This window comes from Danio rerio, chromosome 22, assembly GCF_049306965.1.
Source record: "Danio rerio strain Tuebingen ecotype United States chromosome 22, GRCz12tu, whole genome shotgun sequence".
In the NCBI taxonomy this organism is placed as follows: Eukaryota; Metazoa; Chordata; class Actinopteri; order Cypriniformes; family Danionidae; genus Danio; species Danio rerio.
In genome coordinates, this window is record NC_133197.1 from 41,063,320 (window position 1) to 41,081,235 (window position 17,916).

Consider the following 17,916-nt stretch of genomic DNA (forward strand, 5'->3'; position numbering starts at 1 on the left):
TCCCTTCTAGCGCATATGTTTGGACAGTCGGGAAAACCGGAGCACCCAGAGGAAACCCAAGCCAACAAGGGGAGAACATGCAAACTCCACACAGAAACACCAACTGAGCCGAGATTCGAACCAGCAACCTTCTTACTGTGAGACGACAGCACTACCTACTGCACCACTGCCTCACCCGCTAATATTTTAAATAGTATATATTTATATATGTTGATGTTTATTTATAATATTTATAATATATAGATGTTTGCTGGAGAACCTTCTCTCTTTGGCTGTATTATGTTAATTAGTAAATAGTTATGTAGATGATTATCGATTAACCGAGCAGGAAATGAGGTCAGGTAGCAGGAATGGACAGGAGCCTTTCTGACTGCTTCATTCGTCTCGTGGCTTTGTCTTGTTTTTATGATGAGCCGTGAGCTTTTATCTTCATGAAGAGCTTTTCCATGCTGCCTTCCAGCCACGACTCCTCATGTTTTTTTCTCTCTTCCAGGCCTGGATGTCATCTGCCTGTATTTTTTTTTTAAGAGAGGGTAATAAAGCAGCAGGAGATCAGAGAGTGAGAGTCTTCACAGGTTCAGAACAGACGCCGGTCCAAGCACTTGTCCATCACTGCAGAAGCTAAATGTGTTCAGTCTTGGTCGGCACATTTCTCAAACCTTCAGCTCAATATTCTCTTCAGTTCAATACATTCAGTCAAAAAGCACACTCAAACATTGGGGAATAGCTAAATACCTACCTAAAGAAATGTTAATCAAGAAGCATTTTCTAAACAAGAAAAAAAACTATTGTTTGTTTCCAGAAATATTAAGACAAACGTAAAAATAAGCCTGCTTTTGTTGTGAAATAAGAGTATTTTTAGAATATGTTTTGCTTGTCTATGAAATGCTTCTTAATTAAAGAATATTTGGACGTTTGGACAAGAAATAAAACACAAACTCCAAGATGGAAAGTGTTTTCGCAGTGCTCTTGAAGCAGAACTCAGCTGAATGTAAAGCGAGTCCATCTGAATGTGATTGTCAGAAACTAAAGCCGTCAGAGATCTTGCAGAAATATGCAGCACAGCTCACCCAAAAATGAACAATTCTCCTTCTTGACCTTGTGTTGTTCCAAGCCAGGGTCATTTGCCATGTGGAATCGATTCACAGGAGCGCTTTATACCTTCATAAGTGTGTAATGGTGTAAATTATACAGCACATTATAGAAAAGAATCTCATTGCAGCATTATGACAGAAACCATTATGTGAAGTTTATTTATACACTAATGTCGAGAGGATCACGTGCTTATGATTGCTTAATGACCTGCATTATTCAATATATGATTGGCCAATCAGACGATTCCTAAGCCTCAGATTCATATGACAGCCATCTTCATTTTGAAGAATCCCCCCGTCCACTCCTCCTCCTTTCCTGGATGGGTGGCACGGTGGCCCAGTGGTTAGCACTGTCGCCTCACAGCAAGAAGGTCACTGGTTTGAGTCTCGGCTGGGTCAGTTGGTGTTTCTGTGTGGAGTTTGCATGTTCTCCTCGTGTTGCTGTGGGTTTCCTCTGGGTGCTCCGGTTTCCCCCACAGTCCAAACACATGCGCTATAGTGAATGTATATGAGTACATGTATTAATGAATGTGCATGGGTGTTTCCCAGTTCTGTGTTGCAGCTCTAAAGGCGTCTGCTATGTAAAACATATGCTGGAATAGTTGGCGGTTCATTCCACTTTGGCAAGCCTTGATAAATAAGCGACTAAGCTGAAAGAAAATGAATGAATGAATTACATTTCGTGAACAGTGGAGTTTAATGAACTGTTGAAATGAATGCAGTGCTTCTTGTCTGGTTGATTTTTTAAGAAAGCAGATCTTAAACACGGTGATTTTGTACATGAGCTAGCTTATTTAAAAGTGCATCTGCCCCATTAGATGTTTTTTCATGTCTTCTTCATCATATCCTCTGCTGACCGTATGTTTGTATGAACATTTTAAGCTTAGGCATTCTCATCCAGCTTTATCACAGCTCTATATTTAATGCAGTATCCCGGTATGTACTTAAATGTGTATGAAAAGCTAGTTAGAGTGATTAAGAGTCAAGAAAACGAATGGGTCATTTTTACCCAGACAGACTTTCTCAGCCGCCACACTATCAAGATCTTCATTATGCTCCACTCTTACAGCTCTCTGTGTGTTTCTGGCTTCAGGTGTGAAACAGGCGTCCAGTTCACCTTATAGTGTTGATGTGAGCTCCATGCATTGTGTTCTGTCATAATTTACAGACTGGCATCATTTATGACTGATTGCAGTGGCTGTTTTGGAGCGTCACCCGCTGTGGGCAGAATTCAACATGTGATCAAAGCTAGGCTGCGGCTAAATCTCAGTCAGACGGGGATGATTTGACCCTTGGGATTCTCGGTTCTGTGCTTCCCGACGCATTTCCAGACTCTCCACAGCAGCTCCTGTTACACTGCATGGTGACAAAAGGATATACTTTGCACTTTTACTTAAACATTCTGGGATTATTATTAAACTATAAGAAAAAAAGACTTGGGGAAACAAAAATAACTACACAACTAATTATCTGAATGAACTGATTTATTTCCTCTTTGTCATGATGACAGTAAATAATATTAGACTAGATATTCGTCAAGACACTTCTATACAGCTTAAAGTCACATGTAAAGGCTTCACTAGGGTAATTAGGGTAAGGTTAGGGTAATTAGGCAAGTTATTGTATAACGATGGTTTGTTCTGTAGACTATCCAAAACAAATATAGCTTAAAGGGGCGAATAATATTGAGCTTAAAATGCTGTTTAAACTATTAAAAACTGCTTTTATTCTAGCCCAAATAAAACAAATCAGACTTTCTCCAGAAGAACAAACATTATCAGACACACTGTGAACATTTCCTCAATCTGTTCAACATCATCTGGAGAATATTTAACAAAGAGAAGAAATTTCAAAGGGGGTGAATAATTCTGACCTCAGCTGTATGATTTCTGTATAAACGTCTCGTTTGTAGTAATGTGAATGACCACATATAAAAAAAATCTTTCATTTTTCTCATGGGAAATTTAAAATGTTCTTATTTGAGGGTGAAAAATGCTCAATCCCAATTCTACCCCATAAGCTGAATTTATACTTTGGGCTGGCATCGGATCGCGGATCTCCACTGACTGCTCGCGCACCTCACGAAACAGCCGAGGCTTTTATACTTGCCGGGTTCGCCATTGTAATATCCTTTAAAAGGACAATGGGCGGTCAAAAGAAACCCAACGTAAAGTCAGACGGATAAACAGAGGAGTAGGAAGCTTCCAGAACTACGTCATATCATTCAAGATTTGTAAACTAATTGTTTTTATTAATTATTTTATTGATCATAAAGATTTTTATAACTGTTCAAGATTTGTTATTAATCAAACTTTGATGCATCACTTGCTTTTGACTCGGCTGAGTCCATTGCCATTTCTTTGTGGAGTTTGCATGTTCTCCCTACATTTGTGCGGGTGCTCTGGTTTCCCCCACAGTGAAAGACATGCGGTACAGGTCAATTGGGTAGGCTAAATTGTCCGTAGTGTGTGTGTGTGGATGAGTGTGTGTGGATGTTTCCCAGTAATGGGTTGCAGCTGGAAGGGCATCCGCTGCGTAAAAACGTGCTGGATAAGTTGACGGTTCATTCTGCTGTGGCGACCTTGGATAAATAAAGGGACTAAGCTGAAAAGAAAATGAATGAATGAATGATTGAAAGTGGCCGTGTGTTGGCCCTTCTAATATCTTTATATTTATTTGCTCTCCTGATAAAACTTCATCCCAAGCATCATCTTTAGCTGAAATATCGACCTTTCCTCGCTGTCAAAGAAGATTAGGTGTAAAGAAACGTCTCCCACAGCGTTTCCATCAGGGACCAGTCAGTGCAGTCTGACAAGGGCAAAGAGTCAGCTCTCCTCTCCAAGAAAGTATGTCCATGCTCTTCAGATCTGGAGGAGGATGATGAGGAGAGGTAGAGAAACTCTGGCTTCCCCGCGGGGCGGCTCGCTGAAAACATTCATCTTCAACACCAAATTAAAGAAAGGCACAAACTATACTCAAGCCAGCGTCATGCTAAATCATGCTAGCAATGTGCTGAAACATGATCGTGACATCCCAACACATGAACACCATCCATCACTCTACTTTCTTCCCATCGCTTTGTCTATATGTGCATCCATCAGTATATCTGTCTGTTTGTGTGACTTTAAAATCTTTGAACTTTAAACTACTACTTGTCCAAACATCAGATTACCTGTGACGACGAAGCCATCGTCCATCGTGATGTTTCACATTAGACATCGTACGATGCCAAATTGGTCAAATCGCCCAACCCTACCACACACGTCTCGCTCCATATTGTGCCAGGTGTATGATAGGCCGCTGTAGGTGCACCTTAGCCCACCCTACCTCGTAATCCAGCCCTCACAGAAGAGCTGTTGCAGAATTTGAACGCAAAAAGACCCTGTTGAATATGATTGACGAATCATTTTGAATTACAAGGGCACAAGAATAAACTCAAGAATTAAAACCTGCAAACCACTAAAACCAGTTCACACACACAGTTTGGCGAACACACTCTCTGTGAGTCATCAATATGACAACACACTTCTGAGAGGAAGGGGGTGATGGGAAAGAGCCAGAGATCTGGACTGCATTACAGCGGCTGCTTGATGAACTATAGCACAAACACGGCGGCGGGGGCAGGGGGGTGAAGCTGACCCATGCAGATCAGTAGCCCTGACACAGGTTAGCACTGACTAATTTCCCTGGGACAGAGGGCTCTGCACAACGCACATGGGATCATGGAATCAGATGAGGGATGAATGAGTGAAACATCTGCAGCTTCTGTTTACAGAAGAGCTCAGTGTGACAGTCGCGTCATGGACTACCCTGTTCTGATATGAACACTATTAACCCTTGTGCATTCCGTTTGCCGTAAAACCCTACAATAAAGCAGGCAAGATGTCCTTTAAATCCTCAACTCTTCTTTTTTTCATGAAGAAATCCCTCATCTTCTTCACACACTCTGTGAATGTCTAATGTTGATGATACACAGGGTAACTTTTGGAGTGTTGTTGCTTGGCAGCTTTGGTTAATGTTGCCATGAACAAGGTCAGACACGGGGTCACGGGTTACAGGTACAATATTGCTGCCCTTTCTGAATCAACCCAGGCTCATTCTGGAAACGTAGCCCCGCGGACCTTTTTGGAGACCACGAAATACGTCTGAAATAATATGTATTTGTGCAGTTTTTGTTTTCGCGAATCCACGAGTGGCCGCTGTGTGCTTTTTTGCACCTAGAACGCCTCTCGCGAGTGCGCGCCCGTGCTGTTCTCGAGTGAAAAAGTCGCCAGAAGCCGCTGCCGAGTGACCGTCTGACCAACTGGCTGAATGACTGAACGATTCACTGTGCGGCACACCGGCCAATCGGCCGACCCAGCCACCCTCCTCCTCCTTCTTCCCTAAACCCAAGCGACCATTTACGAAAGCCGTGCGGAAAAACAAAAGCCTTTGTCCGATTTTGATCACGTTTTCGGATTTCCACGCATTCTCGCCCCGTTATGAACTCGTTCGCTTTATTTTTTGGCTTCTGTTTTTTGTCTTACCTGATTTCTGGAACCGCTCTTCCTCGGACTCGAACCCGATCGTTGAACCTCCTCCTCTGGGCCTCTGCTCCGCCGACGTAACACGACGAGCTAACCAGACAACCCGTCAGCCCATCCGACGAGCTTGAAGAGGAGTGGTGTTACATCGCCGGTAGCGTTTGCTTGAAAAAAACTAAATGCGGCCATACGTACCTAAATCGTGGTGTCCAGAAACATCCACTGGCAGGGCCGGTGCGTCCATAGAGGCGACCTAGGCGGCAGAATAGAGAGGGTGGCGTCCCCGACACTACCCTCACCACCCGCGCCCTTAGTTATATCCGCGTCTAGCTCGGCATAATAGAGAGGGCGGCGTCCGCGACAGCTCCCTCGCCCCATCAACCCCCTCTTCACTTTAGGGTTGTGGGCGGCGTGACCGTCCTTGCCTAGAGGGGCAGTTCAGCTTGCTCCGGCCCTGTCCGTTTTCAGAATGAGCTTGGATTGTTCTGAATAGATAAGTAATCGAACATCACCACTTTGCAAAAAATTGCCCTTCAACATTGCTCAAGAAGTTGAGAGGATGCAGACCTGGTGCAGTGCAATCTGAGCTGCATCCAATGCTTTATAATGCCTAACCCCACCCCTAACCCCACCCCTCACAGTGACGTCACTCACTCCATTGAGTGCACTGTGTCTGACATTGAATCGCTGAGTGATGCAGTCTCAGCTTGCATCATCAAGGCTGCATCCAGATACTATTGAAAAAGTTGGTAGCACTTTATTTGAAATAAAACACACTGAATCTCTCAAAATCTCAGCAAAGGATCATTAAGCAACTCCACAAACAGCAGCTTATTACCAACCTGTTCGAGAGGGGTCTGGCTGCAGACCTGGTGCAGTGCAATCTGGGCTGCATCCAATGCTTTTTAATGCGCACCCCTAACCCCACCCCTCACAGTGACGTCACTCACTCCATTGAGTGCATTGAGTCTGACGTTGCATCGCTGAGTGATGCAATCTCAGCTTGCATCATCATGGCTGCATCCAGATTCTATTGACCTGTTCGCCTTATTTCTGACAGACTCTACAAAATTCCATACAGTGATATTATTGACAATTAACAAACAATAAAAAAATAAAAATAAACATTATTGAGGAGTACAGCAGTTGCTTTGCTTGGACTCTTTGACTTGATTTCTAATGTTAGTTTCTCTTTGCTTGCCAAATAATGTGTTATGGCAAATACGGCATAAAGCAGTGGTGCTCAACCCTGCTCCTGAAGATGAAATGCCCATGTGTGTTTTTTTTAAAGACAGCTCTAAATAGTTTGAGAATGAATGCTCTTAGCTTCATGCAGATGCTGATAACCCGGAGTCTGTATGCATCGTCTTCACCAACAGATCTGATTTCATTACTTACAAAATGAGTTCAGTCCCACAGATTGTGAGAACAAAGTTTTGGATATACAAGCGTTCGATACTAAGGATGAGCACATTTGTTCCGTTTTAAAATCACGTTTTTTTTTTTCTTCCTCTTCTCCTCTCTAATCTAAGTGATCCGTTCCCTGTGAGACGTGCTCCCGGTTGAACCCCTGCTGGCCGGGCCTCCAGCCGCTCATATGCTGGAACATTTGAGCACATCTGTTGTGTGTTACGTGATGGATTATTCTGACATCTGCCCCCATCTATCCCCCACCTGAACAGACAGCTTTCATTTGGCTGAACTCAAAGTCAAAACCATGTTCAAAACCGTGCGGGAGAACAGAGACGTGGAGTTCGGCGGGTTTCACCTTACTTCAACCATAATCTTATTATCAAGATAAAGTCTAAATCAGACATTCATTAGGACTTTGATTCAAATGGACACGCGGATTCTCTTCAAAACACATTCTTCTTTTTAAATAAATACGATTTATTTTCCTTCTGGTGATTCGAATGTCGAGCCAATGCCCATATTAGTAAAGACTGGCAGTGTGCTGCTAGAAAAACAGCCAGACTCATCCAACACTCACACTGTCAGGAGGATCAAATATGCAAATGTTAATTCTACAATAATAAAACACAAGTGCGCATTCAAAGTGATCCATGTTTGTGTTAAATCCATAACAGTGGGCAGTGGGTAGCACAATCGCCTGACAGAAAGAAGGTCGCTGGTTCGAGCCCCAGCTGGGTCAGTTGGTGTTTCTGTGTGGAGTTTGCATGTTCTCCCCGTGTTGGCGTGGGTTTCCTCCAGGTGCTCTGATTCCCTCCACAAGTCCTAAGACATGCAATACTGGTGAATTGGGTCAGCTAAATTGTCCATGGTGTGAATGAGTGGGTGTTTCCCAGTGATGGATTGCAGCTTGAAGGGCATCCGCTGCGTAAAACATATGCTGGATAAGTTGGCGGTTCATTCCGCAGTGGCGACCCCTGATTAATAAATGAACTAAGCCAAAAGAAATGAATGAACGAGTGAAACTGATGTGTTTTTGAGCAGCTCAGTATTGGAGACTAAACGCTAAACGTATGGTTTCTGAAAGATATTTAAAAACAAATGAAACAAAATACATGTTTATTTAATGAAAACTGTTTCATTCGCAAAAAAAAAAAAAAAAAACATTTATGTTGAATAATGATTATATGTCAATTCCAACCTGATTTCATAAGGAAGGTAATTATTTTACATTTTGTCCCAAAAGTGGATAATACTCATGAAAACATGGTTTATAACCCTGGCCCTCATTGAGAGATATAAGCAATATTGTATTTAAATATATGAAGTAGATTGATACTAAATCAAAATGTTATGAATTTCCTTGATATTGCCTTGGTAAATTCATGAATTGCCCACATGTCCCCATGGATTGTTTTCAAGCTTCTCTCCATTAAGTCGAGGTCAAAAATATGCTGCTTCATGATCAGTGTTGGGGAAAGAGTTTTAATGTAATGCATTACAATAGGCGGTTCATTCCGCTGTGGCAACACCTGATTAATAAAGGGAATAAGCAGAAAATAAAATGAATGAACGAATGAATGCATTATAATATTGGGTTACTCATCAAAAAATGTAACTAGTTGCGTTACTTCACTACTTTTTATAGTAAGTTATGTGTTACATTACTTTTACGTTATTTTATATTACCAGGCTGAGGCTTGATCTCTCTCAGAACTTGTTTTCTTTTTATTTATTTTTTTTTTACCTTTTTTTTTACTTTTTTAAAACATTTTTTACCCTTTTTAAAAACTTTTTTGACTTTTTTTTTTTGACTTTTTTACACTTTTTAACTTATTTTTTTACCTTTCTTAAAGTTTTTGAAAAACACACATTAAAAAAAATACATTTTTTTTTTTTTTTTTTTAGGATAATGTTATCTGAGAACTTCCTGATCACAAAGCTATACATGCCATATATACACTCATTTTCATTTCAGCTTAGTCCCTTTATTAATCCGGGGTCGCTACAGCGGAATGAACCGCCAACTTATCCAGCACATGTTTTTACACAGCAGATGCCCTTCCAGCTGCAACCCATCTGGAAGCACCCGGATTAAACCCACTTGAACGTAAGGAGAACATGCAAACTCCACACAGAAACACCAACTGACTCAGCCAAGGCTCAAACCTGCAACCTTCTTGCTGTGAGGCGACAGCTACTGCGCCACTGCATCACCGCCGTAGATTACTGAAAGTTTAAAGCAATGTTTGCGACTTTTGTACTATTTGTCCTAAATATAAAATCAGTATCCATTAAGACTATAATCCCAATTTCCTTATCATCCATGCATTCAAAATTATGAACACTTTCTCTCATTGCGTCAATTTTAATAAGCTAACTAAGAAACTTGCGTCACATTTTCAAAAAAGTAACTTTAACATTCGTACTTCTTTTTAAAAATGTAATGCGTCACTCATTACTTATTATGTAACTCGCATGACCTATAATGCGTTCCCCCAACACTGTTTACGAATACTGCGTTTCTAAAACCGTTAAACCTTTTTACACTTGTGTAGGTGCTTTTAGCTTTGTAATATATCCCCTTTACTTTATTCAAGAGCGAGTATTGTCATCTGATTAAACATTGATGATCTGCACACTGATGAGGGTAAACTTATGATACACAGGGCAACTATTTGGTCACACTTTATTTTGAGGGTCCATTTGTTGAGTTTAAGGTACATTGCGTCAACATACCAACGAATTCTCATTAGATTATAGGTAGACTGTTAGGGTCGGGGTTAGCGTAAGCTGACATGTACTTTCAAATGTTATTATAGTCCAACACAATCTCACGGCAATTCGTAACTTTTTGATTTAGCTAATTCCTATGAATTCGTATGATGTAATTCGTACAATTTAATATGATTTGCTCATCACCCAATGACGGTTGGGTTTAGGGGTGGGGTTAGATGCCGCGCCTCCTTTTTAAAATTGTGCTAATTCGTACGACTGAACTCGTTCGAATTTAAAACGTAAAATACTTACGTTTTCGCGTGAGATCAGGCTGTATAATCAGCTAAATGCCTGTTGACGGAGCACATCAACAGATATTACACCTTTGTGCAGAAATGCACCAATGCGACAGAGAATAACTGTAAGACCGTGAACTGTGAGCTAAACTGAAGTGTTATTAGTACTAAAATTGGCAGTTGTTTTGTTTATTTTGTGATTAATTAATTTGGACATCTTTCATGCAGATTTTGAGTAAAAATCTTACTCTACTTTTGAAAGACTGTTCTTCTTTTCATGATTTAGCATTGATGGGTACGTGGGCTTGCCCTGGAAATCTAAATAAAAGCATATAAACATTCCTAAAGCCGTCTCAAGCAACATTTAGACCATGTCAAACTCAGAGCCCAAGCATGGCACCCATGAAATATTCATCCATCTGTCAATATTTGAAACAGCTTGTCACTTTCGTTTGTAGCTCTACCGTCTACGCAATGCAACCCAGTCTGATGGCGTCCCCTCGGCTGCTGTTCTGTAACAGAGCATTCCTTGTGCTCACTCGACGTCTGTTTCTCCACGACTATCCGGGGCATGTCAGAATCTTCTAGGCCCAACTCATGTGTGTTTATTTGTTTGTCTGCAGTGCTTACAACCATGCAAGGAATTATGGGAAACAAGACGAGCCCTGTCTCCCAAGACCTGTGAGGTAAGTCTCTCCACAGAGAGCTTGTTTCTGACTGAATGCCTCATGCTTTTTGCTGACTGCAGATTGTTACAGCCGTGAAGGAAAGGCTAATAGTGTAGGATGTTTCTCTGATTAAAAACCACACAAATCAACACAGCGCACACATGAATATACCTCTGAGACCAGCATACGCCTGTGCAAGTTAAATTAGCAAATGGAGCCATGTAGTCACGCTTTGCAATCAAAGATGTGACAAGCGTGCATGTGGTTTGGTGTGTGTGGTGGTCTAAACCAAACTGGTGCAGCAACTGAATGGCTCTCCCCATACAATCATTATATATATATATATATATATACACACAAATACAAGAAATAGCCAAAATATAACTCTATTTTGCCAAAATACTTTAAAAAAAATACATTCACATAGATATATTTTCTACAAATACACCTTTTGGCCATTTTTGCAAATATATAATACATATAAAAATTGCTATAAAGCAAAACAATTAAAAACTGCTTTTATTCTAGCCCAAATAAAACAAATAAGACTTTCTCCAGAAGAACAAACATTATCAGACACACTGTGAACATTTCCTCAATCTGTTCAACATCATTTCAGAAATATAAAAAAAATAATAATTCAAATGGGGGCGAATAATTCTGACTTCAACTGTAAATACACCCCTCACAAGTCTATCTTTAAAATTCATATTTGTAGTAGGAAGCTATAAAATATTATATTTGAGCATTTACATTAGGTTAGTCAGTACTGAAGCCAAATCTTGAGCTTATCTGACAAAATAACTTACAATAACGCTCAAAAAACGGGTATACCCAAATTAATATGTTATATTATTTAAAATATTAAATACAAATTTTAAAAAGAGGAAAAATCAAGATAAGCAAAGTAATAATAAAAATAATAATAATGATAATAATAATAATAATAATGATGATGATAATAATAATAATAATAATAATGTTAATAATAATAATAATAATAATAATGATAATGTTAATAATAATAATGTTAATAATAATAATAATAATGTTAATAATAATAATAATAATACTAAAATTAATAATAATAATAATAATAATAATAATAATAATGTTAATAATAATGTTAATAATAACAATAATAATAATAATAATAATGTTAATAATAATAATAATAATGATAATGTTAATAATAATAATGTTAATAATAATACTAATAATAATGTTAATAATAATAATAAAATTAATAATAATAATAATAATAATAATAATAATGTTAATAATAATGTTAATAATAACAATAATAATAATAATAATAATGTTAATAATAATAATAATAATGATAATGTTAATAATAATAATGTTAATAATAATACTAATAATAATGTTAATAATAATAATAAAATTAATAATAATAATAATAATAATAATACCAATGTTAATAATAAAAATAATAATAATGTTAATAATAATAATAATAATAATGTTAATAAAGGGACTAATGATTGAATAAATAAATAAATAAATAAATAAATAAATAAAAGCTAAAAATGCATGTTATATCAAAGACACATGTATTTGAGTCCACATGCTAAAATGAATACAGTAAATGTGTAATGAGTGGGGATTGCGCAACAGAGGTGAGAATCCAAATGCAGTTTATTATATTTTTTTTAGGCAGGCAAAGGTCATAAAAGGTGCAAACAGGAGCATGAAGTTAACCCAACAGTGTGGATTGAAATAATAGGTGAATAGTCAGGATAGGTGACAAAACAACATGAGCAAAGAAACAAAGGTCAAAACAAGACAGACAAGGCAAATGCTTGGAATTGCTCACATACAGTTAACAAGACTCAGCAATGTGTGTGTGAGTGAGGAGTATTTATAGTCCTGGTAATCAGACTTTATAAGCTTTAGCTGTGTGTTTGTAATCAAGGGGGATCTGGGCCAGGTGTGTGGGTGAAGTGCATGATGGGATCTGTAGTGCAATGAATGTGAGTGCAAGAGCAACACTGCTGGTGATGATAAGGTTGGAAATGCATTTTCTTCACCCTGAATACATATGTAGAAATACATTTTTTGGTGTAAATGAAATATATTTTTGATGTCAAACACCACATGTTTAACATACTGTTGACGTCAGAATTATTAGCTCTCTTGTGAAGTTTTTTTTTAAATATATTTCTTAAACTAAGTTGAACAGATTGAGGAAATGTTCACAGTGTGTCTGATAATGTTTGTTCTTCTGGAGAAAGTCTTATTTGTTTTATTTGGGCTAGAATAAAAGCAGTTTTTAATAGTTTAAACAGCATTTTAAGCTCAATATTATTCGCCCCTTTAAGCTATATTTGTTTTGGATAGTCTACAGAACAAACCATCGTTATACAATAACTTGCCTAATTACCCTAACCTGCCTAGTTACCCTAATTACCCTAGTGAAGCCTTTACATGTCACTTTAAGCTGTATAGAAGTGTCTTGAAGAATATCTAGTCTAATATTATTTACTGTCATCATGACAAAGAGGAAATAAATCAGTTATTAGAGATGAGTTATTAACACTGTTATGATTAGACATGTGCTGGAGAAATCTGCTCTCTGATACACAGAAATTGGGGAAAATAATAATCAGGGGGGCGAATAATTCAGGAACGCCAATAAATCTGACTTCAACTGTATATTTAAAATATATATTTGGCCTGGAAAAAAGTCAAAGATTTTACCGTATGCCAGTGTGAATTCATGGCCCATTTATGCCATGTCTCTGGAGTGGTTGAGCGCAGAGATTATGTTTCTCTCAGCGGAGATTATTGAAGTAAACCAGATAAGAGCCGTATTTACGTCCAGAGCTTTGTTCTTCACAGAAAACGCAACAACTGTTAACATCCTGCTGAAGTTCATTGATCATTATCTCAAGAAAGCTTTAATTTAAACAGTCAGCGTGAAGCGTTTCAACGCTTGAGCTCTATCAGATGGACGCTCTGTGTGGTTCGGTTGTGCGTAAGACTCGTCGGGTAATAATAAGTACCCAGAAAGCTTCACAGCCACTTAGAAACATGCAGTGAAGGCCTTTGTTGTTTTCCCAATTCTGTGATTCACCCAATGGAAGAAACATGCTCCTCGTTGAGACTGACAGAAGTGTTGACTTGAGTAATCCTGGAGATGAATGCTTTCCAGAGCAGCCACATGTGTGTGTGTGTGTGTGTGTGTGTGTGTGTGTGTGTGTGTCCAGCGCCAGAGAAATTGTGTGTGAAAACAATGTTTACTTGGGAATTGATCAGAAATCATGTCGCACTACTTGCTTTTTCAATCTTCAGTATCTATCTTGCACATTATCTTGTCCCGTCTTATGTGCATTTTATATTTAATAATTAAGCAGATGCTTTTGTTCAAAGCGACTCACAATTGAGGAGGCATTCAGCAATTCAACAAGAGACAAAACCCACAAGAAGTGTTAGTTATACAAGCTGTTTGTGCTCAGAGAATTAACAACTAGAGTAAGGGGGGGGGGGGTTATAGAGAGAAGAGTGTTTCTACAGGTGGTTTGTCAAGCCCACTCACCTGTGTGAGGCACACTCAGAAGTGATGATGTTTTGAGGATGTTGTGTGGTGTGGTTTGGGAAAAGAGGAGATGTTTTTATTATATGGAAAATATCATAAACAAACAAACAATGGAAAAGATTCATTCATTCATTCATTTTATTTTCAGCTTAGTCCCTTTATTAATCTGGGGTCGCCACAGCGTAATGAACCGCCAACTTATCCAGCGGATGTTTTACGTAGCGAATGGACTTCCAGCTGCAACCCATCTCTGGGAAACATCCATAAACACTCACACACATAAACTATGGACAACATGTTTTTGGACTTGTGGGGGAAACCGGAGCACCCATAGCAAACCCATGTGAACACGGGGAGAACATGCAAACTCCACACAAAAAGGCCAATGGCCAAAGATCTCCAACTGAACATGACTAATCAACAAAACAATCCAAACATTAAGAGATAAGGAGCCCAACACCATATAAAAATAAACAACCAAACTAACATAAAGCAGGTTGCAACTAACCACTCCAAACTAAAGTCCAAAAAGAAAGTAGAAAGGACAACGCAGCTGCCGTACCTTACTGCAAGATTTCAAGCTCATTTAAACTGTCTGCGCACAAGAAATGATAAAGTTTGCAACTTTATTATCAATTATTTATTCATTTTCCTTCGGCTTGGGCCATTATTTATCAGGGGTCACCACAGCGGAATGAACCGCTAACTATTCCAGCATATGTTTTATGTGGTGGATACCCTTCCCCAACAGCAATCCAGTTCTGGGAAACACCCAAACACTCTTGCATTCACACACACACACACACACACACGCGCACGCACACACACACACACACACACACACACAAACACACACACACACACACACACACACACACTTACATATGTTTGTTTTTTCCAGTGTTGTGCAGCTGTAGCTCTTTTGTCATGACTACTTTATGTTCACACGTTGTGAAATGACAGTAAAACTCAACTTGACTGGTTTGACTCGGGCCAGAAAGGTGAACAGCGTGAGACTGTGAGTCAATACAAACACACGCCGGGACAGAGACTCGGGGACCGCTGGCCGCCTCTGTCATCCACCGGCATGTTTGCGTGGGTGGCTTTGTCTAACCGCTGCGTCCCACTCGGTGTCTGTCTTTCCTTGACTTTTTGTCACTCCCTGATTTTCCAGCTGCCTCTCATTAGTGCTGTGTGCTAAATCAAGCTCAGTATTGCTCTGAGAGTTGGAGATTTAAACACACCCCATGCACTCGCTACAGGACAGCATTTCACAGTTTGGTCATTGCAGAATTTTGCTCAAAGTGCACCAGACTGCATTATTGGTGGTGGTTTTCTAGTGGAGGATATCTCAGCTTGGATAAACGACCATCACCTACTGCTTAACCAGACAAAAACTGAACGTCTTGTCTTCCCTGCAACACCACACATACGACATGACTTCTCCATCCAGCTGGGATCATCCACCATTACTCCATGTAGTTCTTTAGGGAATCTTGGAGTGATCCTGGGTGATCAGTTGTCCTTCAAAGAGCACATTGCTAATGCCGCTCGATGTTGCACTCTTCAAATTAGACCCTTATTAGCAGATCATGCTGCGCAACTGTTAGTCCAAGCTCTTGTCATTTCAAGACTGGGCTACTGCACTGCTCTTCCAGCTGGACTCCCATCCATTAAGCCTCTACAGATGATCCAGAACGCTGCAGTTTCTCCAGTCTTCAATGAGTGCCAGTGTACCACCTCTCCTTATCTCATCTGCCTCTAGCTAAAACAACTCCCACTCCAGCTCTAAATTCTCTGAGCACGAACAAGTTACTTTGAACAACCAGCACTTCTCGTGTGCATTGCCTCTTCTTGTTGAATCACTGAGTGCCTTCTCAATTGTAAGTCACAAAATCATCTGCTAAGAGTGTTAACTATACACCCTAGCCTAAGACAGACTGTACAAGTGCTTTCACATAAGACAGAGCTGTATTGTGCAAGATATTGAAGTATGTAAGCATGAGAAAGCAAGTAACGATTGTTTTCCTTGTGAGATGGTGCATGTGGTCAAGCCAACTCACCTGTTTACAGCCATACAGCAATGCCCTACTGATGAGACGCCCCCCTAATCTGTCTATTGCATTGTCTGTCTATAAGCATCATGAGTGTGTGACGAGCGCTGAGTTCCTGAGGTCGCTACGTGTGCAGAAGCAGGGTGACTGTCCTCCAGCACAGCGGGCGTCAGGCTTCGCTGCAGCCTGTGTGGAGAGCTGTGCGCGGGACCACGAGTGCTCGGGGGTAAAGAAGTGCTGCTCAAACGGATGCGGACACACCTGCCAGTCTCCAGCCAACCTGTTCAAAGGTAAAACACACTGCAGAGCACTCTGCATGATACTGGGGAATTTCAATAAAGGTATTTATGTAATGATCATACTAAAAGAAACAGGTGAAATATGCATGAACTCATTTAAATACATATAATTATCATTTAAATAAGCTCAATATTATTCGCCCCTTTAAGCTATATTTGTTTTGGATAGTCTACAGAACAAACCATCGTTATACAATAACTTGCCTAATTACCCTAACCTGCCTAGTTACCCTAATTACCCTAGTGAAGCCTTTACATGTCACTTTAAGCTGTATAGAAGTGTCTTGAAGAATATCTAGTCTAATATTATTTACTGTCATCATGACAAAGAGGAAATAAATCAGTTATTAGAGATGAGTTATTAACACTGTTATGTGCAGAAATGTGTTGGAGACATCTGCTCTGTTAAATATATATATCAAGGTGCAGTGATTTAAACTTTAAAACATCAGAATGATCGAAAACCTCAGGGGAAAATTCTGAATTTTGTTAGTTGTTTTCATTGGCTGGGTACATCAGCCGTCATCTGATTGGTCAGATTTGGTTAAGCAACCCAGCCCATGCAAGTAGCACTTAAATGTTTGGCAGGTTAAAAATACATATAATTTATCACACTTCCCTGCAATGAATATTGCATATTCTATAACCGCGATGATGATAATTTTCAATATATTGTGGAGCCATACTGTAGGGTTTCATGAGAATGCACTTGTGTTTATGAATGGAAGATGAAGGAAAAATGCTTTTCTTACTTAGATTTATAGTCTTGTTTGTGGTCCAACTATCTAAAAACTCTTAAATCAATCATTTTCTAGACAAGCAAAACATATTGTCCTGTTTTAAGATATAATATGCCAAAATTAAGTAAGTTTTTCCTTAAAACAAGTTGAATAATCTGCCAATGGGGTGAGCAAAATAATCTTATCGCAAATCAAAAAACAAGATTATTTAGCTCACCCCATTGGCAGATTATTCAACTTGTTTTAAGGAAAAACTTACTTAATTTTGGCATATTATTTCTGAAAACAGGACAATATGTTTTGCTTGTCTAAAATGCTTCTTGATATAAGAGTTTTTAGATATTTGGACCACAAACAAGACAAAAAATCTAAGTAAAGAAAGCATTTTTTGCATCATTGTGTGACACCACTTGTCTAATCTCAGTCCTATTACTCCTGTGTTTATTGCACCATGATGCTTTGTGTAAATTATGTGAATAACATTAGTTGAAGTGTGAACTATATTTTTAAAATCTGGGTACAATGAAGTGTCATTTTTCTACTCACAATTCAGTC

At 39.2% G+C, this 17,916-nt stretch overlaps 1 protein-coding gene and 1 long non-coding RNA gene across 9 annotated transcripts in view; one reads left to right on the top strand and one right to left on the bottom strand.

The window, feature by feature from the left end:
* anos1b (anosmin 1b) overlaps positions 1-17,916 on the top strand; it is an 86,078-nt gene that overhangs the window by 35,276 nt on the left and 32,886 nt on the right. For all 8 annotated transcript variants that reach the window (XR_012397316.1, XR_012397319.1, XR_012397317.1 and 5 more), the window contains 2 exon segments: positions 10,665-10,727; positions 16,408-16,612. Coding sequence is in view for 3 of the 8 variants with exons in the window: in XM_073936281.1 (XP_073792382.1) it covers positions 10,665-10,727; positions 16,408-16,612 (268 nt within the window). In the remaining 5 variants the exon portion in view is untranslated.
* Positions 2,792-8,173, bottom strand: LOC141380269 (uncharacterized). The gene is made up of 5 exons (XR_012397999.1): positions 6,093-8,173; positions 5,387-6,002; positions 4,422-5,293; positions 4,244-4,359; positions 2,792-4,204 (listed from the first exon to the last, which is right to left on the bottom strand). It is a non-coding gene; the product is annotated as an uncharacterized lncRNA (long non-coding RNA).